General features: G+C 41.1%; 1 protein-coding gene and 1 long non-coding RNA gene across 2 annotated transcripts; one reads left to right on the top strand and one right to left on the bottom strand.

Moving 5' to 3' along the window:
• The first annotated feature begins 5,579 nt into the window (after window positions 1–5,579).
• On the top strand, window positions 5,580–27,578 carry OVCH2 (ovochymase 2). The gene is made up of 14 exons (XM_027563193.1): window positions 5,580–5,921; window positions 9,221–9,330; window positions 11,259–11,350; window positions 13,133–13,305; window positions 13,662–13,757; window positions 13,989–14,140; window positions 15,229–15,426; window positions 16,561–16,576; window positions 18,739–18,829; window positions 19,480–19,604; window positions 20,365–20,505; window positions 20,879–21,009; window positions 26,558–26,651; window positions 27,374–27,578. Exons 1-14 carry the CDS (start codon window positions 5,834–5,836, stop codon window positions 27,553–27,555), a joined length of 1,689 nt encoding a protein of 562 aa, XP_027418994.1. The 5' UTR covers window positions 5,580–5,833; the 3' UTR covers window positions 27,556–27,578.
• LOC113905636 lies at window positions 9,316–27,380 on the bottom strand. The gene is made up of 3 exons (XR_003514696.1): window positions 27,286–27,380; window positions 26,447–26,572; window positions 9,316–9,496 (listed from the first exon to the last, which is right to left on the bottom strand). It is a non-coding gene; the product is annotated as an uncharacterized LOC113905636 (long non-coding RNA).
• Window positions 27,579–27,775: the final 197 nt, after the last annotated feature.

Here is a 27,775-nt window from a genome sequence, read left to right as displayed (position 1 = left end):
AGGAAATGGCAACTCATTTCAGTATTCTTGCCTGGAAAATTCCACGGACAGAGGAGCCTGGTGGACTACAGTCCATGATGTCACAAAGAGTTGGACACAACTGAGCAATGAAACCACCACCACCAATGCTATTTTGATCATGTTTTTATGAGTCCTTATAAGGCAACCCACTCCAGTGTTCTTGCCTGGAGAATCCCAGGGATGGGGGAGCCTGGTGGGAGGCTGTCTATGGGGTTGCACAGAGGCGGGCACGACAGAAGTGACTTAGCAGCAGCAGCAGCATAAGGTGTATACTGAATTGTTTGTAGATGAAATAAAATAATTCAAATTAAGATTGTAGATAGAAATGCTTAAGACACACCAAAATGCACTCATCAATGAATTTGGTAAAGTTTCACAATACAAAATTAATATATAGAAATCTGTTGCAGTTCTATAGCTATGAACTATTAGAGAAATTAAGAAAATAATCCCATTGACCATTGCATCAAAAAGAATAAAATAACTTGGAATAAATCTCTGTGGAATTTAAAGACCTATACTCTGAAAATGATAGAACACTGACAAAAAAACTGAAGACAATACAAACATATGGAAGATATACCTTGTTCATGTGTTAGAAGAATTAATATTTTTAAATGATCATGTTACCCAAAGCAATATATAGATTGAATTTAATCCCTATTAAAATGCCAGTGGCATTTGAAAAGACCCTGATGCTGGGAAAGAGAGAAGGCAGGAGGAGAAGGGGACAACAGAGGATGAGACGGTTGGATGGCATCACCGACACAATGGACATGAGTTTGAGTAAACTCCAGGAGTTGGTGATGGACAGGCAGGCCTGGCAAGCTACAGTCCATGGGGTTGCAGAATCAAACATGACTGAGTGACTGAACTGAGAATAAATAATTCTAAAATTTGTATTTAAACAAAAAGACCCAAGCAGAGAAAACAATCTTGAGAAAGACAAACTGAGGTGGAGATATAGATGCTCCTTGGTTTCAGACTGTACCACAAATCTACTGTCATCAAAACGGTATGATATTGGCACAAAAACAGACACACAGATAGACAGAACAGTATAAATAGTTCAGAAACCCACTCACTCATGGTCATTTAATCTACAACAAAGGAGGCAAGACAGTACAATGAGGAAGAGATGGTCTCTTCGGTAAATGATGCTGGAAAAACTGGATAGCTGCATACGAGAGAACTAAAACATTCTCTCACACTGTATACAAAAATAAACTCAGATGGACTAAAGAACTAAATGAAGACTGAAAACCATAAAGTTAGTAGAAGAAAACATAGGCAGAACACTCTTTGATATAAATTATAGCGTTGTTTTTTTTGATCTATCTCCTAAGGCAAAGGAAACAAAAGCAAAATTAAACAAAGGGGAACTAAGTGAACTGAAAAGCTTTTGTACAGCAAAGGAAACCATCAGCAAAATTAAAAGACAACCAACTGAATGGTGGGAAATATATGACTGATAGGGGTTAATATCCAAAATATGTAAGCAGCTGATACAGCTCAACATAAAAAAAAAAAAAAAAAAAAACCTAACTGAAAAATGAGCAGAAGACCTGGATAAACGTTTTTCCAAATGTATATAGGTTGCCTATAGGCACATGAAAAGATGTTCAACTTTGCTACTCATCGGATAAATTCAAATCAAGACCTCATATCTGTCAGAATGGATATAGTCAAAAAGACCACTCTTAACAAATTGCAGCAAGGATGTGGAGAAAGGAAGCCTTTGTTGGAGGGAATGTAAATTGGTGCAGTCAATTTACAGTGGAAATAGTTTGGAGGTTTCTATAAAAACTAAAAATAGAACTACTCTATGATCCAGCAATTCCACTCCTGGGTATATGTCCAAAGAAAATGAAAATACTAACTCACAAAGGTACATGAATCCCAGTGTTCACAGCAGCAGTATTTACAACAGCCAAGATATGGAAGCAATCTAAGTGCCCATCAGTAGGTGAATGGATAAAGAAGAAGTGGTATATATATATACTATGAAATATTACTTAGCCATAAAAAAATAAATTTTGCCATTTGCAACTATATGAATGGACTTGGAGGATGGGCAATGCCAAAGAATGATCAAACTACTGCACAATTGCACCCATCTCACATGCTAGTAAAGTAATGCTCAAAATTCTCCAAGCCAGGCTTCAGTAATACGTGAACCGTGAACTTCCAGATGTTCAAGCTGGTTTTAGAAAAGGCAGAGGAACCAGACATCAAATTGCCGACATCTGCTGGATCATGGAAAAAGCAAAAGAGTTCCAGAAAGACATCTATTTCTGCTTTATTGACTATGCCAAAGCCTTTGACTGTGTGGATCGCAATAAACTGTGGAAAATTCTGAAAGAGATGGGAATACCAGACCACCTGACCTGCCTCTTGAGAAACCTATATGCAGGTCAGGAAGCAACAGTTAGAACTGGACATGGAACAACAGACTGGTTCCAAATAGGAAAAGGAGTACGTCAAGGCTGTATATTGTCACCCTGCTTATTTAACTTCTATGCAGAGTACATCATGAGAAACGCTGGGCTGGAAGAAGCACAAGCTGGAATCAAGATTGCCGGGAGAAATATCAATAACCTCAGATATGCAGATGACACCACCCTTATGGCAGAAAGTGAAGAGGAACTAAAAAGCCTCTTGATGAAAGTGAAAGTGGAGAGTGAAAAAGTTGGCTTAAAGCTCAACATTCAGAAAACTAAGATCATGGCATCTGGTCCCATCACTTCATGGGAAATAGATGGGGAAACAGTGGAAACAGTGTCAGACTTTATTCTGGGGGGCTCTAACATCACTGCAGATGGTGACTGCAGTCATGAAATTAAAAAACACTCCTTGGAAGGAAAGTTATGACCAACCTAGACAGCATATTGAAAAGCAGAGACTACTTTGCCAACAAAGGTCCATCTAGTCAAGGCTATGGTTTTTCCAGTGGTCATGTGTGGATGTGAGAGTTGGACTGTGAAGAAAGCTGAGCGCCGAAGAATTGATGCTTTTGAACTGTGGTGTTGGAGAAGACTCTTGAGAGTCCCTTAGATTGCAAGGAGATCCAACCAGTCCATCCTAAAGGAAACCAGTCCTGGGTGTTCATTGGAAAGACTGATGCTGAGGCTGAAACTCCAATACTTTGGCCACCTCGTGCAAAGAGCTGACTCATTGGAAAAGACCCCAATGCTAGGAGGGATTGGGGGCAGGAGGAGAAGGGGACGACAGAGGATGAGATGGCTGGATGGCATCACCGACTTGACGTTCATGAGTTTGAGTGAACTCTGGGAGTTGGTGATGGACAGGGAGGCCTGGTGTGCTGTGATTCATGGGGTCACAAAGATTCGGACACGACTGAGTGACTGAACTGAACTGAACTGATGCTTAGTGAAATAAGCCAGACAGAGAAAGACAAATACTGTGTGTTATCACTTATATGTGGAATCTAAAAAATAAATGAATATCACAAAACAGAAACAGACCCACAGATATGAAGAATAAACTAGTGGTTACTAGTGGGGAAAGGGAAAATAGAAGGGGCATGATAGGGAATTTAGGGGTACAGCTACTATGTATAAAATAAACTAGAAGGATATATTGTGCAGCACAAGCAATATAACCGATATTTTATAGTAACTTTAAATGGAGCATAACCTATAAAAATTTTAATCACTGTGTTGTACATCTGAAACTAATATAGTATAGTGAGTCAACTATACTTCAAAAATACATATAAAATTATAGAGTTGTAAAAGATATAAAATGGGCCAAATATAAGTTATTGTTGAAGAAAAGTGATAGGTACATGGAGGTTTGTTACACTATTCTCTCTTCTGTTAAAGAGATTTAACACAAAAAGTTAAAAGGATAAACAATCAAGTAGAAATATGAGCAGGGGATACAAAACTATAATAACTGGAAAAACAAATACTAATTACCACTAAATACATCTGAAATATTTGATGTCACCAATAATTAGGCAAACTAAAAATTAACAACAGGACGTATGGTACAGGTTATATCTTTGCACATAATGAGAAAGTTGATACATCAACTCTACAATGTATTAGGTTCCTAGACTTCTGTCTTTTCACTCAGTGATCCTTACCTTGCTTTGGGGCCACAGAATGATTGCTCCAGCTTTGACCATTTTGTTCATTTTTCAGGAAGGAGGAAGGGGAGAAGTCCAGAGCCAAAAGATTTATGTCAGCTGAGTCCATCTAAACTTTTTTAGAGTATCCCTTGAACCCTAAGTCAACAAAAAGAGCTCAGTAACAAGGCCTGTTCATATACAGAGGAAGCTGGAAAATGTCATTTGTTTTGTGTTTAAATTAGGCACTTTGAAGAACCCAACAAAATCAGGGTTCTATTACCAAGAAAAAAGGGGTGAATATACATAGGATATACAACCAGAAAACTTCACCCTATAATTTCAGATTAGTCATTACTATTGTTACTTTGTGCTTGGTTATATTTATATATATATTTATATTTTTATATTTTTCTTTATACTTTTTATATTTATTTTATATATATTATAGATATTTTTTTCTTTATTCATCATGGCCTCTTACATCTCTCTCCTTCCTTCTGGACTTAGTTTCTTCTGATATACTTTCTTCATTTATTGGATCTCTTATCAATGATTGCTGATATTAAACCCTCTTAAGTGGTTTTCTTTTCCCCCAAAAAATATCTTTATTTTACTCTTATTCTTAAAGCATCACTTAGTTGGGCATAAAACTCTAGGTTAATCCTCAGCTCTTTGAAAATATTATTTTCTTTCTGTTTGTGGATAAAGCCTCAAATGATGTTCGAGTATCCTTCTTTTCATAAGGAAGTCTTGACTCTTCCCTAAATTTGCAGGTCTCACAAACTTTAGGTTTTAAAACGTCTTTGTTTGCATGTGTATTAGTTGTCTGTGTTATATTTTTATAGACTTATTTTGTAGAGGGGTATAAGTTGGCACATGAAAGAGACTTCTAGTTTGACATTTCTGTTTTGGGCAGGTAATTTGTAAGAGTTGATAGAAAATTTTTCATATTGCTATGTGGTCACATAGGGCATTGGCCAATCCACAGGTGCCTCTTACACAGTGACTGCATCCCAAAAACTCAGCCAAGGAAAAGGAAGACAGGTATAATCAGAGCTTCCTCCCTGTGCCACATCATCTACCAGGTATAGAAATCAAGGTAATTTAATTTTGCCTTCCACAAATTCAAAAAATGGTGAAAGAATGCAGTTCACCAATACCTCAATGAATAGTATCCTAAATTGATTTCCTGAGTGTGCTACCAAATTATCTTTCCTCTAACACATGGCTATAACCATCCATTTACATTTGGAAAACAAGAGAAAGACAGATGTTTCAGGATATTCTGATAGGTTATTTGCAAGCATGTAGGAGAGTCTATCATTGCAAATGAGGACAACTTTGATATTCAATCCTCTTGTAGAACATGGTAACCTGTCCTAAGAAGCAAGTACTGTTTGCAAATGGAAGCCTTAAGTCACCAACCTCTTGGCTTGCCAGATAAACTCTGGGGGAAGCAATGAATTGATGTGGGTGTAAAGGGACATGTACTATTGCTTGATCAAGACTATGCTTCTGTGGTTGACTCCCCACATCTTTCAAAGATCTTTGCAAGAAACCACATTCAGAAACATCATTTGGACATGGTTGAATGCCTCATGTCTTGGTTAATGAGTAACCTTCTTTTAAGTTGGTATATTTCTGCTCTCACAAAGCTTTCTATTTTGGTTCTCTTCAGTCTCTCTAAAATTTCAGGGAAAAATTCTGAGTTTCAAAATGCATATAAGCAAGAAGAAGCTCATTTTACTATTTGGAATAATCTTTTTGGAACAGAGTAAATCTGCAACTCTCTCTCTCCCCAAAGGTAAGTTCTAGGAAGTCTATCACTATCTTTGAAGAAATAACCTTTGCTGGCAGTGGGTATTACAGTTTCACTCCATATTCCTTTGGGAGAACAGGAGAAGCAAATATATTCTGGAGATCTAATTAGATTTCATGTAATTAATTTGGACTTCTCTCCTGCAATCATCATTGGAGAAGGAAATGGCAACCCACTCCAGTGTTATTGCCTGGAGAATCCCAGGGACAGGGGAGCCTGGTGGGCTGCCGTCTATGGGGTCGCACAGAGTCAGACATGACTGAAGCAACTTAGCAGCAGCAGCAGCAGCCTGCAATCATCATATTAAAGTGAATAGAAAATTTATGGAATACAAAATACAACTTGGATAAGTTGCACTGATCTGGAAAAGACTGGAATTATTCATTTATTTGAACACATTCTACAATCCCATCTCCTTTAATGGAACAAATTCGAGAAATGAGCATAAATTTGGAAGCATTTGTAATCTTTTAAAAAATTATACTTTTTACTGTAGTTTGGTCTTCCCTGGTGGCTCAGCTGGTAAAGAATCCACCTGCAATGCAGGAGACCTGGGTTCAATCCCTGGATTGGGAAGATCCCTTGGAGAAGGGAAAGGCTACCCACTCCAGTATTTTGGCCTGGAGAATTCCACGGAGCGTATAGTCCATAGAGTCACAAAGAGTCAGACACAACTGAGCAACTTGCACTTACTGTACTTTATACAATATACTGCTATAAATAGAAGGTGTGAAGCCTGTTTACTGCAGTATATTTTGTATATAAATGATGTTTTTTTCTTCAAGTAACATAAGCTAAGAACAGTTCTTGGCAATCTTCTTCATAGTCAGATTTGTACTTCAAGAATCATCGTATTTTTTTATTTTTCCTTCAATGGGTTCAGGAAATACTAAATGTTATGTATACAAAGGTATTTATGATTCAGTTAACTGAAACAGCTAGAAAATAAGCTTTTGATTCAGCATTATGCCTGCTCTGGATTCAGAATCAAAAGACAGGGTTACATCCGTGCTTTGTCATTAATTAACTGTGCATCTCTTTGATTCTTCATTTTCCCATCTGTACTGTGGGGATAATAGTGCTTGATTTATAGTCAGAGAATGGAAATTAAATGAGAAGCTATTTGAAAAAGTTTTGGATATTTTAACATATTGATCTAAATAGCTATGCTTTCACAGATATTTTCTCAAGAAAAGTCATTTGTCCATCCTTCCAATTTTTCTAAGTGTCCACTGTATGCTAGGAATGTGCTAAGTGTTGGAAATACAGAGATGAATAAAACAGATTTTTTTCATTTTCATAGTAAATGAGGATACAGGAAAAGAATTTTCTATCCCACTATTTCATGGTGAAAACTATAAAAAGGGAGAGGAAAGGGTTTTACACAGGAGAGACACTTAAGACAGTTTGAGGAAATCAAGAAAGACGCCTCAATTGAAGTGATCTCCAAGCTGAAGAATAGGGATTAGAGGATTCAACTAGGTAAAGAAGTGGGGCAAATGTGAGGCAGGGCATTCAGGCCTTCCAAGAGAACATGTGGAGAAGAATGACCTGCAGTAGGGACAGAAGGTGGATCTTCCCTGATTACCAAGCAGAATGATAAGTACATGGAGGTTCACTTATACTGTTCTCTCTACTTTTGGAGAGATTTTCACTTTTCCATCACAAAAAGGTAAAAGCATAAACAACCAAGTAGAAATAGGAGCAAAGATATAAAACTTCAATACATGGAAAAATAAACACTAGTTACTAGTAAATAAATTTGAAAAATTTGATGTCACCGATAATTAGGCAAACTAAAAATTAACAATGCATTTTAAGCATCTTAATCTAGTCCATCTCTTAGCTGAGGAGTCCAAAATAAAACAAACAAAAAAAGGCAGAACAAACATTTGAGAGTAACTAAATGCAGATTTTTCAAGGATAAAATGTTTTTTCCATAAAAAGGAAAGGGTTCTTTTTCCCATTACCTAGTAATCCTTCTCCAGAGAAGGCAATGGGAACCCACTCCAGTACTCTTGCCTGGAGAATCCCAAGGCTGGAGGAGCCTTGTAGGCTGCAGTCCATGGGGTCGAAAAGAGTCGGACACGACTGAGCGACTTCACTTTCACTTTTCACTTTCATGCATTGGAGAAGGAAATGGCAACCCACTCCAGTGTTCTTGCCTGGAGAATCCCAGGGATGGCGAAGCCTGGTGGGCTACCATCTCTGGGGTCGCACAGAGTCGGTCGGACACGATTGAAGCAACTTAGCGGCAGCAGCAGTAACCCTTCTACCCTAACACCATTCTAGTATGTGAATTAACGTACCGTCTCCTTTCTAGTCCACTATCATTAAACAATCTGTTACTTTCCACTCTTAGAATTAAATCTAATATTTGACTGTGCCAGGCACTACTGACCATGATCAGAGACTTCATCTCCTGGGTCAAGCAGAGGGAAAGATGCTAACACAAATACAGTGAAAGGCAGACTACAGGGGCTTCTCTGGTGGCTCAGTGGTAAAGAATCTGCCTGCCAATACAGGAGACATGGATTTGATCCCTGATCCAGGAAGATCCCACAGGCCATGGAGCAACTAGGCCCATGCACCACATCTACTGAGCCTCTGCTCCGGAGTCTGGAAGACACAACCACTGAGCCCATGTGCCCCAGCTACTGAAGCCTGCAAGCCCTAGAGCCCGTGCTCCACAACAAGAGAACCATTGCAATGAGAAGTCTGTGCACTGCAACCAGAGATACAGTGCCCCGCTTGTCGCAACTAGAGAAAAGCCCACAGAGCAGCAAAGACCCAGCACAGCCAAAGAAATACATAAATAAATAAAATTACTTTTTTAAAAAGTTTAAGGCAAATTGTAGTATCACCCATTCAACCAATTAATTGAGCAACATCTGGGCATCAGTCTAGTGGATTTGAAAGAATAACCACAATGGAATGTAATAAGTGACACAGAAGCACAGAGCGCTCTGAGGAGCCTGTAAGGGGCCAAATGGCTTAGAATCAAAAGGGGACTGCATTCGTGCTAACCTGGTGGAGATCTACCTCTAAGGCCCTAAATCTTCATATCTGAAACGTAGATCTTCACAATATGCAGGTTCTATGTGAAAAAGCTGAACAATTGCTTATACTGCAAATCACAGTAAATCCCACAAGTAATTTAAAGCCATTTTGTACTATTTCTACCTGCTCTATGTCTTCCAGTATTTCTTGCTCGGAAGAGTTTCCTGTATACCTCAGAACTAAGAGCTATCTAATCTCCAAATTTTTGTCTTTGCCCTCCCCAGTTTCCACTTGTGGGCAGAGTCCAGTGAAGTCACAGCCTTTGAATTACCTGAACATTTTCAGTCGCATCGTTGGGGGAAGGCAAGTGGCAAAGGGTTCCTACCCTTGGCAGGTGAGTCTCAGGAAACCTTCTCTGGTGGGATTATGAGCTGCCTCAATTGGATCTCTCAGAATCCCATGCTACTCATCAGTATGCTCCGTTCTGCTTAGTTCATCACCAGAGATCTCATGAGTGTGTACAAGGATCCAAGAGCCTCCTGATGTTCGTTAGTTGACTTCTAGAAAAGATGTGTTCAGAATAGTTACAAGCACTATTCTCTGACTCCAAAATTTAGAAATGCCATCCCAAACTTTCAGTCCCTAAGACAAAAATCCCGCTTCAAATTTGTAATTTAAAAAATAATTTTCTGATTCAATAAACATATTTAAAATATACCTATCTTGTTATCGTTAAAGATGATGAGGGAAGTCAAAGGTGTCATATCCATGGGTCTACTTTATGTTTGGGGTGTAAGGTTCATACCTATACCATAGGGCCCTTCAGAGAACAATCAAGAGTTTATAGTATATAGTTAGTCTCCTTAGTATACAGTTGGTGTCCTCAGAATTCTGTGTCAATGTAATTTCCTGGTCCTTCTGTGCCTATAGAAACAAGTTTCTGCTTCTGCCCCTAGACTATGGTTTTCTCATTTATCATCTTTGAAAGTCTCCCAATTTTCTTTACCCTGGGACCCATCTTGTCTCTTCATTTTGTAAGTAGAGAGATAGTTTTTTATTTTCACTTCTCTGAGTCAGTCATATTAACTTTTATCAGTGGATATTTAGCAACGATTGGTTGATTGAATTTTTGTTCAGTGGGTGATGGAATGGCTGAATCATTGTTATTTGATTAACTGATGAATTAATTATTTGGTTGAAGAGTTGGTTTATCAGTTTCTTACTTGGTCAATTAGTTGGCCAGTCATTTCAGAAGTTCACATTTAAATCATAGTCACAGATTCACAGACTTTTACTTACTTGTGCTTTATTCTATTCTTAGCCTTTTCTCTGTACTATTTGTTTTAATTGCTCATAGAAAAAATTTTGATCAAAAAGGAGACAATTCTAAAAAATTGCTTTTTTCTAATTCCAACAATGGAAGTAAAAGTATTTATTGTACCCTCTAAGTCATGTTGGAGTCAAGCCAAGTATCATGAGCAGGATAGGATATGATAGGGAGAGGGAGAGGGTGGGAAGATTTGGGAGAATGGCATTGAAACATGTGAAATGTCATGTATGAAACGAGATGCCAGTCCAGGTTCAATGCACGATGCTGGATGCTTGGGGCTGGTGCACTGGGATGACCCAGAGGGATGGTATGGGGAGGGAGGAGGGAGGAGGGTTCAGGATGGGGAACACATGTATACCTGTGGTGGATTCATTTTGATATTTGGCAAAACTAATTATGTAAGGTTTAAAAATAAAATAAAATTAATTTTTTAAAAAAAAGCAAAAAAAAAAAAATTTACTGCAGAGATTGATCTAAAAATAAGATTGAAGAAATTGTAAAGGTTAAATAGTTAGACTGTTAAGAAAGCAATAAATCCAAACTATTTCTCTGGGATACCTAGAGGAATTGGAACAGACTTTGGAAGACTCCCTTAGCCCTCACCTTTGTCTTTATCCCAGACTTTTTCATCTGGTCTATGCTGTATCTTATGTCCCTCTCTCTCTCTCTCCATTCACAGATATCATTCACATTGTTAGAGTAACAGACTGGCTGAGCATTATCATATAAATAAATAACCCTAATTTTTGCTACCAGCTTGCTAAAGCCTCCAGTGAACTACCTCTCTTGTGGACCAGGGGTGGGAATATTCTGAGTCTGGCTTTGCCCTTCTTTCTGAACTATAGTGTGCTTGGTCTACCCCTTCACAGTTCATGATTTCTGATATTTATGAGTAAGATATCTGGGTCTCTTTTTCAGAATATGCTCAGTCTCCAGATCTGGGGGGATCCCAGGGCATTAACTTGCTCCCATTTAAGGTCTTTGTAACTCAGGTGTCTCTGAAACAAAGGCAGAAGCATGTCTGTGGTGGGACCATCATCTCTCCACAGTGGGTGATCACGGCTGCTCACTGCGTTGCAAACAGGTAAGGAAAGTCCAGCCGATTGATAAAGGTCAGATTACCTTTCTTCTTCCTGGGAATCAGCAGCAATAACTCTCTTAAAATATGGGATGGTGCAATGATTGCTTAAGGGAAGACATGCTGGTTGCATAATATACATAGGGCTCAAAGACCTTGTCAAGGGCTCTAAACTTGATAGAAAACATGCATTCCTTATAGGAGTGAATACTTTGATATTTAAAATGACTGGATTAATAAAGAATAATATCCAAGTGAGAAAAAAAAGCATCACAAAGATAGATTTGTGAAAGTTCTCCCCTAGTTTTCTTAAATTCCAATGAAAAAACCATCCAGCTCATTATGCATCTTAATAAATGAATAAAAGAAAACAAAAGGAGGCCAATAAAACATGAAGAAGGCTTCTGTGTCTTCCTTCCTATTGATCCTGGTTCTCTGAACTTTAACAATTTCCATTTTTATCCATTCTCTTGTGTGCTCCAAATGTTCTATTGTTGCCAGTGTTCTTGATACGCATAAAGCAGCACTCAAGATCGCGTCCCCCTATTTTCCCTCTTTCATTTCATGTCTGCAAACATCTCCTGGATATTTCCTTAAAGCTGTACACTAATAGCTATCAAAGATACAAAGATGACTCAGAGGTGAACCCTGCCCTCCGAGAGTTGATTGTTTAAAGAAGAGTCAACTGATAATTTCACTGCAGTGTGGCATGTGGTTAGGCTAGAAAGATGCTAGGGAAGTATGCCAAAAGAAAATGATGCCTTTTCCAATGTTGTATTAAATCATCTTTTCTGGATCCCCAGAGATCCCCTTCTAGATCCCTAAGGTCTTAATCCACCTCAATGCATGCTGTCAAGTTCCTTTCAGATACCTTTGCAGCAGGTAGAAGTAATATAGGTCTTCAGTCTTTCCCATGTTAGATCTCTAAAATACAAACACGAAGGAAGTAAGGGAAGATCCCCTCTTCCCATTACTGCAATCAGTCCCAAAGCTCTGAGTGTGCATACTCTCTGGGATATCAGAGTTATGATGCTATTATGTCTTTCATGGTATGCATTATGTATTAGATCTCTGGCATTAAAGCAGCCTTCTTGATGAGAATCACCAAATACTCCCAAAGGATATCAGTGATACCCTGTATGCAAGACAGCAAAAGAGACACAGATGTATAGAACAGTCTTTTGGACTCTGTGGGAGAGGGTGAGGGTGGATGATATGGGAGAATGGCATTGAAACATGTATATTATCATATGTGAAACGAATCGCCAGTCCAGGTTCGATGCATAAGACAGGGTGCTCGGGGCTGGTGCACTTGGATGACCCAGAGGGATGGGATGGGGAGGGAGGTGGGAGAGGGGTTCAGGATGGGGAACACATGTACACCCATGGTGGATTCATGTCAATGTATGGCAAAACCACTACAATATTGTAAAGTAATTAGCCTTCAATTAAAATAAATAAATTTATATTTTAAAAAAAGAGAGAGACCAAATCAACCATCTGGGGTAGCTTCAGATCTCTGAATTACAGTGTATACACAAACCCTTGGATGCTTAACAAATAACATTGCAAAGTATTCAGTTTATCTTATTACTAGTTCCCCATGAGGCCACTTTCACTAGTCCCCCACTCACACTGGGAACCTCTACATTTGGAATCATTTTTCTGTTCAGTAGCTGCACACATGCATTCTCCATCCAGCTCATTTTGAAGAGGTCAGTTTGTCAACCATTACAACTGTACTCAGCTTCAGTGAAATCCATCCCTTTTACTCTTTCCTCCTCATAGAAATACTGTATCAACTTTCAATGTTACTGCTGGTGAATATGACTTGAGATATGTGGAGCCAGGAGAGCAAACCCTCACCATTGAGACCATCATCATACACCCACACTTCTCTACCAAGAAACCAATGGATTATGATATCGCTCTTTTGAAGATGGCTGGAGCTTTCCGTTTTGGTAAACATTTGAAGTTTACTCTGAATTGTCCACCCCATGTTCTCCAGAACTTCTGTTCCATAGCACAGTTACTAAAGTATAAATTATGTAGCATGTGCCCAAAATTTCTGGATCATGGACTTTGAGACAGAAAATCAAGGTGGGGTTCCCCTACCTGAAACTCATTTTGCTTGTGACTTTAGAGATACAATTAAGTGGAGTCAAGAAAGAGTCTGTCTTTCTTTGATAAGAGACCCCTGGAGGTGCCAGAGACATCACAAGGCCTTGGGGGATCCACCTAGATGCCCACTGGTGAGTGGCTTGTGGTGTCTCTCCCCCATGAATGAAACGAGCCCTGCCTTGCTCTTTTTCTTCAGATCAGTTTGTGGGGCCCATGTGTCTTCCAGAGCCAGGGGAACGATTTAAGCCTGGATTCATTTGTACAACCGCAGGCTGGGGCCGCTTGAGTGAAAGTAAGAACTTCCGTATTCTGCTCTTAATCTGATATCAGAACTTTCTGGTAGGTAATCAGAAAATAGAATTTTTAACCTATTTGTAAAAGACCATGTGTAAACATTTTTAAAAATAGAGAATGCCACATTGTACTTAAAAATTCAAATCTTTCCAAAAGACACAAGCCTGAATGGGGCATCTTCAATGCAGGGAGGTGAAAGAGTACCCTGCTGGGGTTCTGTGTTTTCTAGATGGCATCTCTCCGCAAGTCTTGCAGGAAGTGAACCTGCCCATTTTGACCCAGGATGAGTGTATTACAGCTCTGTTGACCCTAGAGAAACCCATCAGTGGGCGGACCTTTCTCTGCACAGGCTTCCCAGATGGAGGAAGAGATGCATGTCAGGTAGGTGGGAGTGGTCGGGCTGACAGGTCCCAGACAGAGCTTCCCTCAGATTTGTCATCAGATGAGAGGCTGAAATAAGGCTATAGGAAAGACTAGACTCTGGGAAGAAGGATCAGGAGTGAGAAGGGAGGTCAAGTCAAAATAAAGGGACAATTTCCTTCACTGTTCACCTGAAATTATCACAGCATGTTTAATCAGCGACCTGGGTTTGATCCCTGGGTTGGAAAGATTCCCTGGAGAAGGGAAAGGCTACTCACTCCAGTACTCTGGCCTGGAGAATTCCATGACTAGTCACTGTATAGTCCATGGGGTCCAAAGAGTCGGACACACTGAGTGACTTTCACTTTCATACCTCAATACAAGATAAAAAGTTCAAAAAAAGAAAAAGCTTCAGGCTCCAGAAAGAGTATAAATCTGTTTAAAATATCAAAAGTATTCATAATTATTAGTGACATCATAATGATATTTCCAATGTGTGTATGTTATCAAATACCTAGTTTCTAAACTTTTTGGTGACTGTCAATGATATCTCTTGGTTATTTATTACCAATAAATAACTGATTTGAAAAGACAAAATTAAAGGGACAGTTTAAACAACCTGTTTTTAGCAAGGACTGTGATTTCAGAGGAGGTCTTGTGCTCTTTCCAAAAGACCAAACATTGAAAATGATGCCAACAATGAACTCAGAGTTCTCCAGCCTGAAGGACAGGTGGCTCCTTCCTACTTAGAGATTTCTGGTTTGTGTATAATGGGAGCTTTTCTTTCTCTCCGTCCCTCCTGCCAACCAGGAACTAAGGTCAATATGACTACTGGACAAAACTTCTCTGAGTCTGTAGGATGAGACAGGAGAGGGAAACAATGTGATGTCTGATGAAAGCCCCAGATGGGGAAGGAGGAGGTGGATTTGGTGGACTCCAGTGGTATTTCAGGAGCGAATATGAATTGTACTTGCCTGTTCTCTCAGGTCCTTGAGTCCAAAGTATTAGAAGCGAAGAAATTCATTGATCAATTTATTGACCTTTGTCCAGCATCTTTGTGGGGCATAGACACTGACAACGATGGTAACAGAGATCTTTTCTCCCTACAGGGAGACTCGGGAGGTTCCCTCATGTGCCGGAATAAGAAAGGGACTTGGACTATGGCTGGTGTGACTTCCTGGGGTTTGGGCTGTGGTCGAGGCTGGAAAAACAATCTGCAGAAAGATGATCAAGGATCCCCTGGGATCTTCACAGATCTTACTAAAGTGCTTTCGTGGATCCACAAACACATCCGAATTGGTAATCAAGCTAAAACATAAGGTCAAGAAGCTAGGGAAGGAGAGAACATCAGCAGAGTCTAGGCAAGTCAAGATCATTGAGCAAACGGACTCTGCTTTCATTCTGAGTGTGTCGCATAAGGATTGTGGTATTTACTGAGTCTAAAAAAAGGACCAACTATGATTCACACAGCATACAGCTATTCAATGAAACATGAGTACATCCATCCTAGACTTTGTCAAATTTGCATTTAATTGAAACTGTCTCAGCTGGTGATATGTTTCCACCACTTACTTCTCACTTACTGTGCTAGCAAGATTCAGCAAGCTGTAGCATAGGTTGGTGGTTATCAACCAGGGGGAATTTTGCCCCTTCAGGGGACAATGACTGGAGACATTTTTGGTTGTCACAACAGGAGAGAGAGGAACCACTGGTGTCTAGTGGGTAGGGGGCCATGGATGCTGCTAAGCATCCTACAAGGCACAGGAGAGCACCCCCACTCCCACCCAGCAAAGAAGGATTCAGCCCCAAATGTTAATAATGCTGTGGCTGAGAAGGCCTGACCTAGAGCCAGGTACAGTAAATCTGAAAAGGCCAAGGTCTATATACATCCTTCTACTAGACTGACCAATGAGTTAATTGAAACTTCATTTTTTTGCCTCCAAATCCAACTTAACTGGTGGCTTCCAACCTCGATAGGACTTATGTTCTTCCCAAAGGGGTTAATTCAAACTAGTTCAGGAAAAACTTGTGATTGTGTTCACGTTTATGGAACACTCACAGGTATTTGAGTCCTCAGTTCAAGTCATAGCTACCTCAGCATCTCTTTTGTGATTATGGGTACGTTATTTCCATCTCCAGCCTTTCTTTTCATGAAAAATTAGAAGGGTAGCCCAGATGACCTCTTCTTGCTTTGCATAATCCCCAAGCCAATGAACACACTTAATAAAGAGAGTGAACCATTTTCTTAAAACACAAAGGCTCCTCTGCTGCTTTGTCAATTTATCCCTTCTGTTCTCTCCACAGATTATATTTTCATTAGTTGCAAACTGACTTAAAAACCTCTGCACTTTTGGGCCAGGGAGATGCTAACTTCTTGAAATATTGTTCAAGATACCACAAACCTTGAATCCCATCTTTCTTTTTCTTTCCCAGGGAAGCAGAGAAAGAGCTCCAGAGGTGGGTATTTTTCATCGCCTGCTCTTCTGGGAGCATGAATTAATCTCTACTATTTCTGAATATCAGTTCCCTTTATAATCAGAAGTCTTCCTCTGCAAGAGTTCTCCATACTGACTATGCATGACAACACCACTGGGCATACTCGGTCATTCATCCCCAGCCAGTGAGGGCGCACCCTCACCAGCAGGAGCCCACACTCCCTCCCAGTTCACTTCTTGTCAATCCAGAGCTCCAGCTCAAGTCAACAAACAGTTGTCAAATTCTCAGTTTGGATCTCAGACATGAGGGAGGAGGTGAAGTGGATAGTGGTCAGGTTTCTGAGCTCAGCTTGTTCAGAAAGCACAGGGAAGCCACCCCAGGGTTACATTGCAAGTCTTCAGTGAATTCACTCTGATTTGGCGCAAGCTCCTTTCTGCCTCTGAACCTGAGTCTCCTTATCCGAAAAGGAAGCAGTTTGGACCAGATGGTCTCAAAGGCATCTTTAGCTCAGCAGTTCTGTGAGCCTGTGGAACCAACTCCAAAGAGCAAAGTGGGAAAAGAGTACCCTGAGAGCTCAGTGGAGAGAATGGCTGCTTCTAGCTGGAAAAAGACAAAAAGACACGGGAGGCTTTGGAGCACAGACATCTTTTAACCTGAACCTTAGAGAATAAAGGATGAATAAAATTTTGTCAGGTGGGGATGGGATACAGGTAAAGAAAAATATTCCAGCTCAAGGAATCATTCTTATCAGAAGATGGGTACTAAAAGATGAAGATAGGAAAATTTAGGGTGTAATCTTGCCTGGAAAATCCCATGGATGGAGGAGCCTGGTGGGCTGCAGTCCATGGGGTCGCTAAGAGTCGGACACGACTGCGCGACTTCACTTTCACTTTTCACTTTCATGCATTGGAGAAGGAAATGGCAACCCACTCCAGTGTTCTTGCCTGGAGAATCCCAGGGTCGGGGGAGCCTGGTGGGCTGCTGTCAATGGGGTCGCACAGAGTCTGACATGACTGAAGCGACTTAGCAGCAGCAGCAGAGACCCAGTAAGTCAAAGCAGCTAAAGTGTAGGATATGTGAGGGATTTTATGAGACAGAAGATTAAACATATAACTTGAGACCAAATTATGGAAACTTTGAACACCAGTCAAAAAAATTTAGATTTTATTGAGTAATAGGAGTTGACTAACTAGATAAATAGATTAGAGCTATACTGAATTGCTATAAGAACTGTACATAGGGAATAAACTGGAGGAGAAATAATGCATAGTAGAATTATGAGATTATGCATTAGTTCAAGAGATAAGAAAATAAGGCTTTATTTAGGGCAATGGCCACAGAATGAAAAGGGGGGCATAGAAATAGGATGAACTAGGACTGGATAGTCACTAAAGTTAAGGATGGTGAGAAAAAAGGAGTGGAGGATGACACCAAATCTCTGAGCATGAAAAGCTAAGAACACAAAAAGTATTCAAATCAGGAGTACATGCAGTTTTGAAGACCCAAAGGAATTCTATTTGTGTACTCTTGCCTAGAAAATCCCATGGATGGAGGAGCCTGGTAGGCTGCAGTCCATGGGGTCGCTACAAGTCGGATGCAACTGAGTGACTTCACTTTCACTTTTCACTTTCACACAATGGAGAAGGCAATGGCAACCCACTCCAGTGTTATTGCCTGAGAATCCCAGGGATGGCGGAGCCTGGTGGGCTGCCGTCTATGGGGTCACACAGAGTTGGACATGACTGAGGTGACTTAGCAGCAACAGCAGCAGCAAGTTTAAGAGGAAGAGACCTATGAGGGGGTTGAAAAATCAGAAGTTTAGGTAGACATAATAATTAAAACTGAGAGTGTGAATGAACTAGGTCAGAAGGCTCATGTAGAGAGAAATGAAAACTCAGAACAAAACCTAGGAAATACCTGCATCTGCAGAGTGGATTTCTGGGGTCAGAGAAAGAATAGTAAAGGAGAAGAAATCATAGAATCTCAAAGTTAAGCAAAATCTACAAGGAACAAAAAAAGAATAAAGTGTCACAGAAGCCAAGACAGGAAAAGATTTCATGGAGAAAGGAAGCGTGCATGAAGAAGAGGCAAGGGGTCCCAGTGTCTGCATGTATTCTGGAGGGAGAGGGCTACTGCGGCTAGCCATCACTGTTAGTCCTAATTCTCATGGCTTTCCCTCCCAGCCACATGCAGTGAGCAGGACCGTGTGGTCAGAGCATCGGAGGGGGAGCTGCACTTCCCAGAAAGCCCCTTCCTATATTATGAGAGCAAGCAGTGAGTAGCCCCCACTGCCACCCCTGCCCCAACTCCCACCTCCAGTTTTTTTTTTTAACTTGTTTTATATCGGAATAGAGCCAATTACTAATGCTGTGATCATTTCAGGTGGACAGCAAAGGGACTCAGCCATACGTATACATGTATCCATTGTCCCCCAAACTCCCTTCTCATCTAGGCTGCCACATAACATTGAACAGAGTTCCCTGTGCTTATATAGTAAGATCTTCTTGGTTATTCATTTTAAACTTAGCAGTGTGTACATGTCCATCCCAAACTCCCTAACTATCCCTCTCCTCCATTCTCCCCCCACCACCCAGCAACCATAAGTTTGTTCTCTAAGTCTGTGAATCTGTTTTGTAAATAAGTTCATTTGTATCATTTCTTTTTAGATTCCACATATAAGGGATGCCATACAATATTCTTCTCTGACTTCACTCAGTATGACAATCTCTGGGTCCATCCACATTGCTGCAAATGGCATTATTTCATTCTTTTCAATGGCTGAGTAATACTCCATCAAAAATATGTACTGTATCTTCTTTATCCATTCCTTTGTCCCACCTCCAGTTTGACTCTGCCCCACTCATTGGACTGTGACAGCCACTTTCTACCTGAAAATAATACCCTCTCAATGTGTCTACCTGCAGACAGTGTGCCTGGACCCTGTTGGTACCAGAGGAAATGCATGTGCTCCTCAGTTTTTCCCACTTTGATGCAGAGTCTTGTGACCATAATTACCTGTCGATATATTCTTTAGAAGACACACTTATTGGTGAGTGGATTTTCACATTGTCAAATGGACACTATGCTATTACTTAACGGGGCCTGGTTATAATATGTCTAGCCCCAAGGCATTTATAAACAGCACACTTCCTGTCTCCACTGTTGAGACTTAGAATTGATGGTGGAAAGGAACGCAATCTGAGCCTGTGTGAGGGCTGGAAGGCCACAGTGCATTTCACTTACTGCCTTTGCTTCCCATGGAACCAGGCTTCCTAGACTCATTTGCCAGACCTGGTACCCATCGGGAGTAAAATGCAGATCTACAGCTGTGCCTCTCAGGGCCTCTCGGGCAGAATGCTGCTCTCCTGAGCATGAAAATAACCTTTACCTGCCTCATCCAGCTCAGAAGGAAGACAGCAACAGATAACCACAAGTCGGAGACAAAAGTTACTTATGTAAGAAACAGAAATGGAGGCGCATTCCTGTGGTTCTAAACTAGAGATGGTATGGTCCGTCCCCGCTTTCCCCCAGGAGACCTTTAACAATGTCTCAGGAGCAATTTTTGGTGGTCACAACTAGAGGGAACGTTGCAAAACAATTTTGCAGCCAGGATGCCGCAAAACATCCTACAATGTGCAGAACAGCCTGAACACACAGAACGTTCCAGTTCAGAACATCAGTAGTGCCAAGGTTGAGAAGCCCTGATTCAGACAAGCCTGCCCTCTCATGAATGTTCAGGAACCTGTAAGTCTTTTAATGGGTGCTGTTTTCTAGGCTCTGAGCAAAGACTCTCCTTTCTTATTTTGCAGCGAAATTCTGTGGAGAGAGACTGGCTTCATCAGTTCTTGTTGGCTCCAACGCTATAAGGCTGAGCTTCATCTCTGATAACACAGATAATGCTGTTGGGTTCAATCTCACCTATAAAGCTGTTAAACCAAACTACCTTCCTGGTAAAACTGTTTACTCTTATCATACACTATGCTGACCTTTTGCAGAAGTTGAGGCCCCATAGGAATTAGATGATGGGTGGGGAAACCACCAAGGCCCACTGAGCTCCACAGCAAAGAAGAGCCCTAGGTCAGTGAGACACGGGGTACGGGGGCTCTTCGTGCAGTCTTGCAAATGCATGCTTGTTGCCCACCCACATGAGCCAAGAGAGCTTGATGACTTCTCCAGAACCAGTGCACAGACCTCCCCCTTCTTGATGGCTCTGCCTGAAGAGCCAGTTCAGGCATCTTTCGTGGGGCACACAAGGGTGAGAACAAAGAGGTCCCCTCTGTCCACGGTGATGCCACTGCTTGGACCTTCTCCTTTGTATTGCAGATTCTGGCTGTGACTCCTTAACGATCCTGTTTGAAGAAGGCCTCATACAGAGTCCTCACTATCCTGAAGACTACAGCAACATGGCCAGCTGCAACTGGGTCTTTCAAGCCCCCAAACATTATCTAGTTAAGGTACCCTTACTTGGCTGTGGATCTCCACAGAATCGCTTACATGGACACCATGAGGGCAGAGGCTTTTATCTGATGCATTTGCTGCTGTATTCCTTGTACCTAGAACCTAGCACCTGGCACACAAATCTCTTGATAAATACTTGGTATCAGACCGGCGTATTCTGTCCTGCAACTACCCACACTTGCCACTAGATGGCAACTGTGCGCTTTCAGTTCAGTTCAGTCGCTCAGTCGTCTCCGACTCTTTGCCACCTCATAAACTGCAGCACAGCTGCTTCTCTGTCCATCACCAACTCCCGGAGCTGACTCAAACTTGTGTTCATCGGTGATGCCATCCAATTATCTCGTCCTCTGTCACCCCCTTCTCCTCTTGCCTTCAATCTTTCCCATCATCAGGGTCTTTTCAAATGTCAGTTCTTCACACCAGGTGACCAGAGTATTGAAGTTTCAGCTTCAGCATCAGTCCTTCTAAAGAATATTCAGGACTGATTTCCATTAGGATTGACTCGCTGGATCTCCTTGCAGTCCAAGGGACTCTCAAGAGTCTTCTCCAACACCACAGTTCAAAAGCATCAATTCTTTGGCGCTCAGCTTTCTTCATAGTCCAACTCTCACATCCATACATGATCACGGGAAAAACCATAGCCTTGATTAGACCGACCTTTGTTGGCAAAGTAATGTCTCTGCTTTTGAATATGCTATCTAGGTTGGTCATAGTTTTTCTTCAAAGGAGCAAGCGTCTTTCAATTTCATGGTTGCAGTCACCATCTGCAGTGATTTTGGAGCCCCTCAAAATAGTTTCTCACTGTTTCCATTGTTTCCCCATCTATTTGCCATGAAGTGATGGGACCAGATGCCATGATCTTAGTTTTCTGAATGTTGAGTTTTGTTGTTGTTGTTTCTCTTTTTTTTTCTTTTTTTTCCTTTCTTTTTTTGTCTTTTAGAATGTTGAGTTTTAAGCCAACTTTGTCACTCTCCTCTTTCAATTTCATCAAGAGGCTCTTTAGTTCTTCGCTTTCTGCCATAAACATGGTATCATCTGCATATCTGAGGTTACTGATATTTCTTGTGGCAATCTTGATTCCAGCTTGTGCTTCTTCCAGCCCAGCATTTCCCATGGTGTACTTTGCAAAAAATTTAAATAAGCAGGGTGACAATATACAGCCTTGTATACTCCTTTCCCAATCTGGAACCAGTTTGGTGTTCCATGTCCAGTTCTAACTGTTGCTTCTTGACCTGCATACAGATTTCTCAGGAGGCAGGTCAAGTGGTCTGGTATTGCCATCTCTTCAAGAAATTTCCAGTTTGTTGTGATCCACACAGTCAAAAGCTTTAGCATAGTCAATAAAGCAGAAATAGATGTTTTTCTGGAATTCTCTTGCTTTTTTAATGAGCCAAAGGATGTTGGCAATTTGATCTCTGGTTCCTCTGCCTTTTCTAAATCCAGCTTAAACATCTGGAACTTCATTGTTCATGTACTGTTGAAGTCTGGCTTGGAGAATTTTGAGCATTACTTTACTAGCATGTGAGATGAGTGCAATTGTGTGATAGTTTGAACATTCTTTGGCATTGCCTTTCTTTGGGATCCAGTCCTGTGGCCACTGCTGAGTTTTCCAAATTTTCCTGGTTTATTGAGTGCAGCACTTTCACAGCATCATCTTCCAGGATTTGAAATAGCTCAACTGGAATTCCATCACCTCCACTAGCTTTGTTCGTAGTGATGCTTCCTAAGGCCCACTTGACTTCACATTCCACGATGTCTGACTCTAGGTGAGTGATCACACCATCGTGGTTATCTGGGTCATAAAGATCTTTTTTTGTATAGTTCTTTTGTGTATTCTTTCTACCTCTTCTTAATATCTTCTGCTTCTGTTAGATCCATACCATTTCTGTCCTTTATTGTGCCCATCTTTGCATGAAATCTTCCCTTGGTATCTCTAATTTTCTTGAAGAGATCTCTAGTCTTTCCCATTCTATTGTTTACCTCTATTTCTTTGCATTGATCGCTGAGGAAGGCTTTCTTATCTCTCCTTGCTGTTCTTTGGAACTCTGCACTCAAATGGGTATTTTTTTCCTTTTCTCCTTTGCCTTTCACGTCTCTTCTTTTCACAGCTATTTCTAAGGCCTCCTCAGACAACAATTTTGCCTTTTTCTTTTCTTTTCCTTGGGGATGGTCTTGATCCTTGTCTCCTGTACAATGTCACGAACCTCCGTCCATAGATCTTCAGGCACTCTATCAGATCTAATCCCTTGAATCTATTTCTCACTTCCACTGTAAAATCATAAGGGATTTGATTTAGGTCATACCTGAATGGTCTAGTGGTTTTCCCCACTTTCTTCAATTTAAATCTGAATTTTGCAATAAGCAGTTCATGATCTGGGCCACAGTCAGCTCCTGGTCTTATTTTTGCTGACTGTATAGAGCTTCTCCATCTTTGGCTGCAAAGAATATAATCAATCTGATTTTGGTGTTGGCCATCTGATGATGTCCATGTGTAGAGTCTTCTCTTGTGTTTTTGGAAGAGGGTGTTTGCCATGACCAATGTGTTCTCTTGGCAAAACCCTGTTAGCCTTTGCCCTGCTTCATTTTGTACTCCAAGGCCAAATTTGCCTGTTACTCCAGGTATCTCTTGACTTCCTACTTTTGCATTCCAGTCCCCTATAATGAGAAGGATGTCTTTTTGGGGAGTTAGTTCTAAAAGGTCTTGTAGGTCTTCATAGAACCATTCAACTCAGCTTCTTCAGCATTACTGGTTGGGGCATAGACTTGGATTACTGTGAAATTGAATGGTTTGCCTTGGAAACGAACAGAGATCATTCTTTCATTTTTTAGATCAGAGGCAACTGTGTTCTTTACTTTTTGCCATTTTGTCCAACTGTGCACTTTACTTTTTGTCATTTTTGAGTTGCAGAGGCAACTGTGCACTTTACTTTTTGTTGAAAAGCTGCCTTTACCTTTGTACCAGGTTAACTTGTTCCATCAATGTCTAGTCCTTTCAAGAAATAAGTATTTCTTCCTTATTAATTAAACTGTTACCAAACATGCTGTGGGACGTAGATAACAAAAGTGCAGAGCAGAACAGGTTCAGGGACTAGCATAATGTGTTGCAGGAGGGGTGACAGAAGGCGAGGCTGAGATCAAGGTGTGGAGGGCTTTAAATGTCAGGATACAGAAAGTATTCAGCCTTCGGCGGTGGTGTTTCAGCCTTCTGTTTGCATGCTTGTTCACTTAACACTAGTGCGCTGTCTGCAGACATGCCTTCAGGAAGATGGTGCTGCAGTCAGGGGAAGGGTGGAATTAGCATTTACTTAGAACATTTTCTCTTTAATTATTGAAAGCAAGAAAGTATATGAAGGAGACAAAGTAGATTATAAAACAATGGGGAAGCAGCAAGGGTGAACAAGACCTAGAAGTTCTTGTATATTTGAGGCCAAAAAAAAAAAAAGATCTGACCTAGGAAAAACCAAATTGGTGCAGTGTTATGACAGTCCAGAGAAGAGAGCTTTTAAAACAAAAAACAAAACAAAGAAAGAGGTATGGCTAATAGCTTGAATTTCCCACACAAAGTTAGAATTTGAAGAGAAGGAGGACTCCTCCCTTCCTTGGCTCTCCTTCATCTCCCTCCCTCCCTCCACCACCTCTTCTCTTGATATATCTTGATCTCCTTCCCTCTTTTCTCTCTTCCTTCCACAGAGAAACCATTGTACAGCTCTGAAACCTTTTGTTCTTTTCAAACGTGCATTTAAATGTTAACAAAGTAAAAAGACAGAACTTTTTTAAAACATAAGGAGGACTGAGCGCATTATCCAGTCCCCACGTCACCCCTCATAAAGAAGGTAGAATAATTGAGATGGACAATTGAAAGGAGGTAGAGGTGGTGGCATCTGAAAGGTCAGGTGAGGTCAGATGTCAGTAGTAGAATGAAATCACACAGGTTTTAAATGTGAGAAGACACAGAGGAAGTAAGGCAAATATAGCTGTTGTCTTTCTAAAAGTTCCTGAAACCCAAGCGGAGTCAGGCAGACAGTTCAAGAAGCAGTGAGATTAAGGGAAGCTATGTGGTGGCAGGGCTTCCCTCGTAGCTCAGTTGGTAAAGAATCTGCCTACAATGCAGGAGACCCGGGTTCGATCCCTGGGTTGGGAAGATCCCCTGGAGAAGGGCATGGCAACCCACTCCAGTATTGTTGCCTGGAGAATCCCCTGGACAGAGGAGCCTGGCAGGCTACAGTCCATGGGGTCGCAAGAGTCAGACATGACTTAGTAACTAGACCACTACCACCTTATAGTGACCGAGGAGAAAAGATGAAGTGTGAGCATATTTCCAAAAAGAGGAAGAAGACAAAATTTAGTTGAAAGTCTAAACATACAAGAGCTAGAAGTGATTCAAAAACACCTGTGCAGCCAGTATGCTGAGTGCCGCGTCAGTGAAAAGCTGCGCTCACATCCGCCAGCGGCAGCATCACCCTGCAGGACCCATTTGAGACAGCCATTTGTAAGTTGCTGTGACGGGTCATGACTATGTGCACACCATTTGACTCAAAGGGAAAAGAGTCTATTTTTATTATTCATCATAAGTTTTATGGCTCTGCATGTCCTGTTCACCAACTTTGAACATTTTAAATTCTAAATTTTAAATATTATTGATATTAAACAAAACAGGTTTGTTGTTATTGCTCAGTCGCTAAGTCATGTCCAACTTTTTGCAGCCCCATGGACTGCAGCACAGCAGTCTTCCCTGTCCTTCACTATCTCCTGGAGTTTGCTCAGACTCGTGTTCACTGAGTCAGTGATGCTAACTAACCATCTCAGCCTCTGCAACCCCCTCACTTTAAAAAATATTTTTAACTTTCTTTATTTATTATAGGGATTATAGATCCCCTGTGTGGGAAATTTCTGGTTTAAAAAAGATTTATGTAATTTTCCTCCTTTTTTAAAACCTCTTTCCATAAGACAGAATGGTCAGAGTAACTGAAAGTATCTGTTTCCAGAAAGAATTCCAGGAAGGATTTAAGAAATGTTTGAGTGAATCCTATTTCTGACATGTCTCCTTGATCCCATGTCTTGTGACCATGAATCATCATTTGGCTCCATTTTTGTCCCAGACATACAGGCCTCTGTGTCTTTTGCCGAGTGTTTAGAATCCATTGAATCCCCGTCACATGCGTGTATAAAATCTAGACTGCTACCCCATCATTTCTATCTCCCACTGCTCCTCTCTTTAAACTCAATTGGTTAGGGATATCAGATTGCTTGAACATTGTTCTTTGAAGTTTCTTTGCTCCTCTAAGGAGGCAGCTGGGGAGCTCAAATATTTGCGCGTTTTCCCACCCTTACATTTGGCCCATAGTGGGGTGCTTACATGTTTCGAGAGGTTTGGGAGCCTGTGGTTTAGCATCTTTTCCTAAGTAATATAACTCATTCACGAATGCCCATTACCTTTCTCATCTTGCTCCAGAGCAAGCTGAACAACTGAAATTCTTCTGCTTGATCAAAATCAGTTAATGTATTCATATTGTCAACTCTAAATGTAAAGTGGAGCCTTCTCAGCTTTCATTTCAGGACCTAAAAATAGAAGAAAATGGAGACTGCACTTCCGACTATGTGAGCGTGCACAGGGATGTAGAAAGGAAGAAAGAAATAGGTTTGTGCAGGGGCTCTGTATCAATCTAGAGGGGTGGGATGGGGAGGGGATGGAAGGGAGGTTCAAAAGGGAAGGGATATATGCCTACCTGTGGCTGATTCATGTTGAGGTGTGACATAAAACAACAAAATTCTGGAAAGCAATTATCCTTCAATTAAAAAAATAAATAAATTTTAAAAAACAAAGAAATAGGTTTGTGTTCCCTGGGAACCTCCAGTTTGCATCTGGATCTGGTCCCTCTTGGGAATCCTTTTAGGGAATAAACAGGATGTGGCTCAGTGTTCCTTTCCCTGCATCATCTCCATCCTTCCCTGTGCTCTCATCACCTCTCCTCCTTCTCCCCAGTTGTGGGGGGAGGCATGGAGCGAGGGTGGGGAGAGCTTCAGGGAAAATCAGAGAACCATTTGAATGGAAGGCCCACGTAGACTAGGGGTCAGAGGGGAAAGTGCCATTGAAATAAGCCCTGTGGCTGGAATCAGCTCTCCTAGTGGCATTCCCAATGGGGGTATTTGGGAGACAAACAGAATTGAAATGTTAGCAGGGTTAAATATGTAGTACAAAGAAGCAGTATGCCTTTTCCATTTTGAAGATGAATTGTGACATCCACCGGAAAAGTTTATTTCTTAACAGTTACCTGAAGGACAATCTTTTTTCTTCTATCCACTGCCATGTCTATTTGCTGGGCCCTTGATCCGGTCGTGCCTGGGCTGGGCTTGAACCAGCTCGGCTGTGTGGCTTTGTTGTCCCCACCCCCGTGGTGAGCGTCACCAGGGTAATGTCCATCAGCTTCCAGTCCAATGAAAACGCGAACTTCAGAGGCTTCCAGGCTACAGTTTCCTTCATTCATGAAACAGGTAAGAGGACGGAGGTACCAACTCTGAGTCTCATCCTCCTGATGTGGTAAATAGAGCAAGCTTTAGAGCTCGGCCTGGGTACAGTCAACTCTTTATTCACCGAATCTGTGAACCCTGAACCACTGCTCCTGGGGTAATGCGGAGGAGCTAGGTTCCTATCAGCCTCTGGTTTTGTTTGTATTTCTGTTTCAGGTCACCTTATTTAATATACATTGCTGATTCATTAACACTGAACTCACTCACAGCCAATACCACTGTAACCTGTGCCTG

Source organism: Bos indicus x Bos taurus, chromosome 15 (assembly GCF_003369695.1).
Source record: "Bos indicus x Bos taurus breed Angus x Brahman F1 hybrid chromosome 15, Bos_hybrid_MaternalHap_v2.0, whole genome shotgun sequence".
Lineage (NCBI taxonomy): Eukaryota > Metazoa > Chordata > Mammalia > Artiodactyla > Bovidae > Bos > Bos indicus x Bos taurus.
This window is presented reverse-complemented; position numbering and strand designations above follow the sequence as displayed.

Coding starts and splice junctions, on each gene's coding strand:
- OVCH2 (XM_027563193.1), top strand. CDS start 5,834: ATGCATATAAGCAAGAAGAAGCTCATTTTACTATTTGGAATAATCTTT. Junction 13,306..13,661: donor GGCTGGAGCTTTCCGTTTTG/GTAAACATTTGA, acceptor CTTTTTCTTCAG/ATCAGTTTGTGGGGCCCATG. Junction 14,141..15,228: donor GAGGAAGAGATGCATGTCAG/GTAGGTGGGAGT, acceptor TTCTCCCTACAG/GGAGACTCGGGAGGTTCCCT.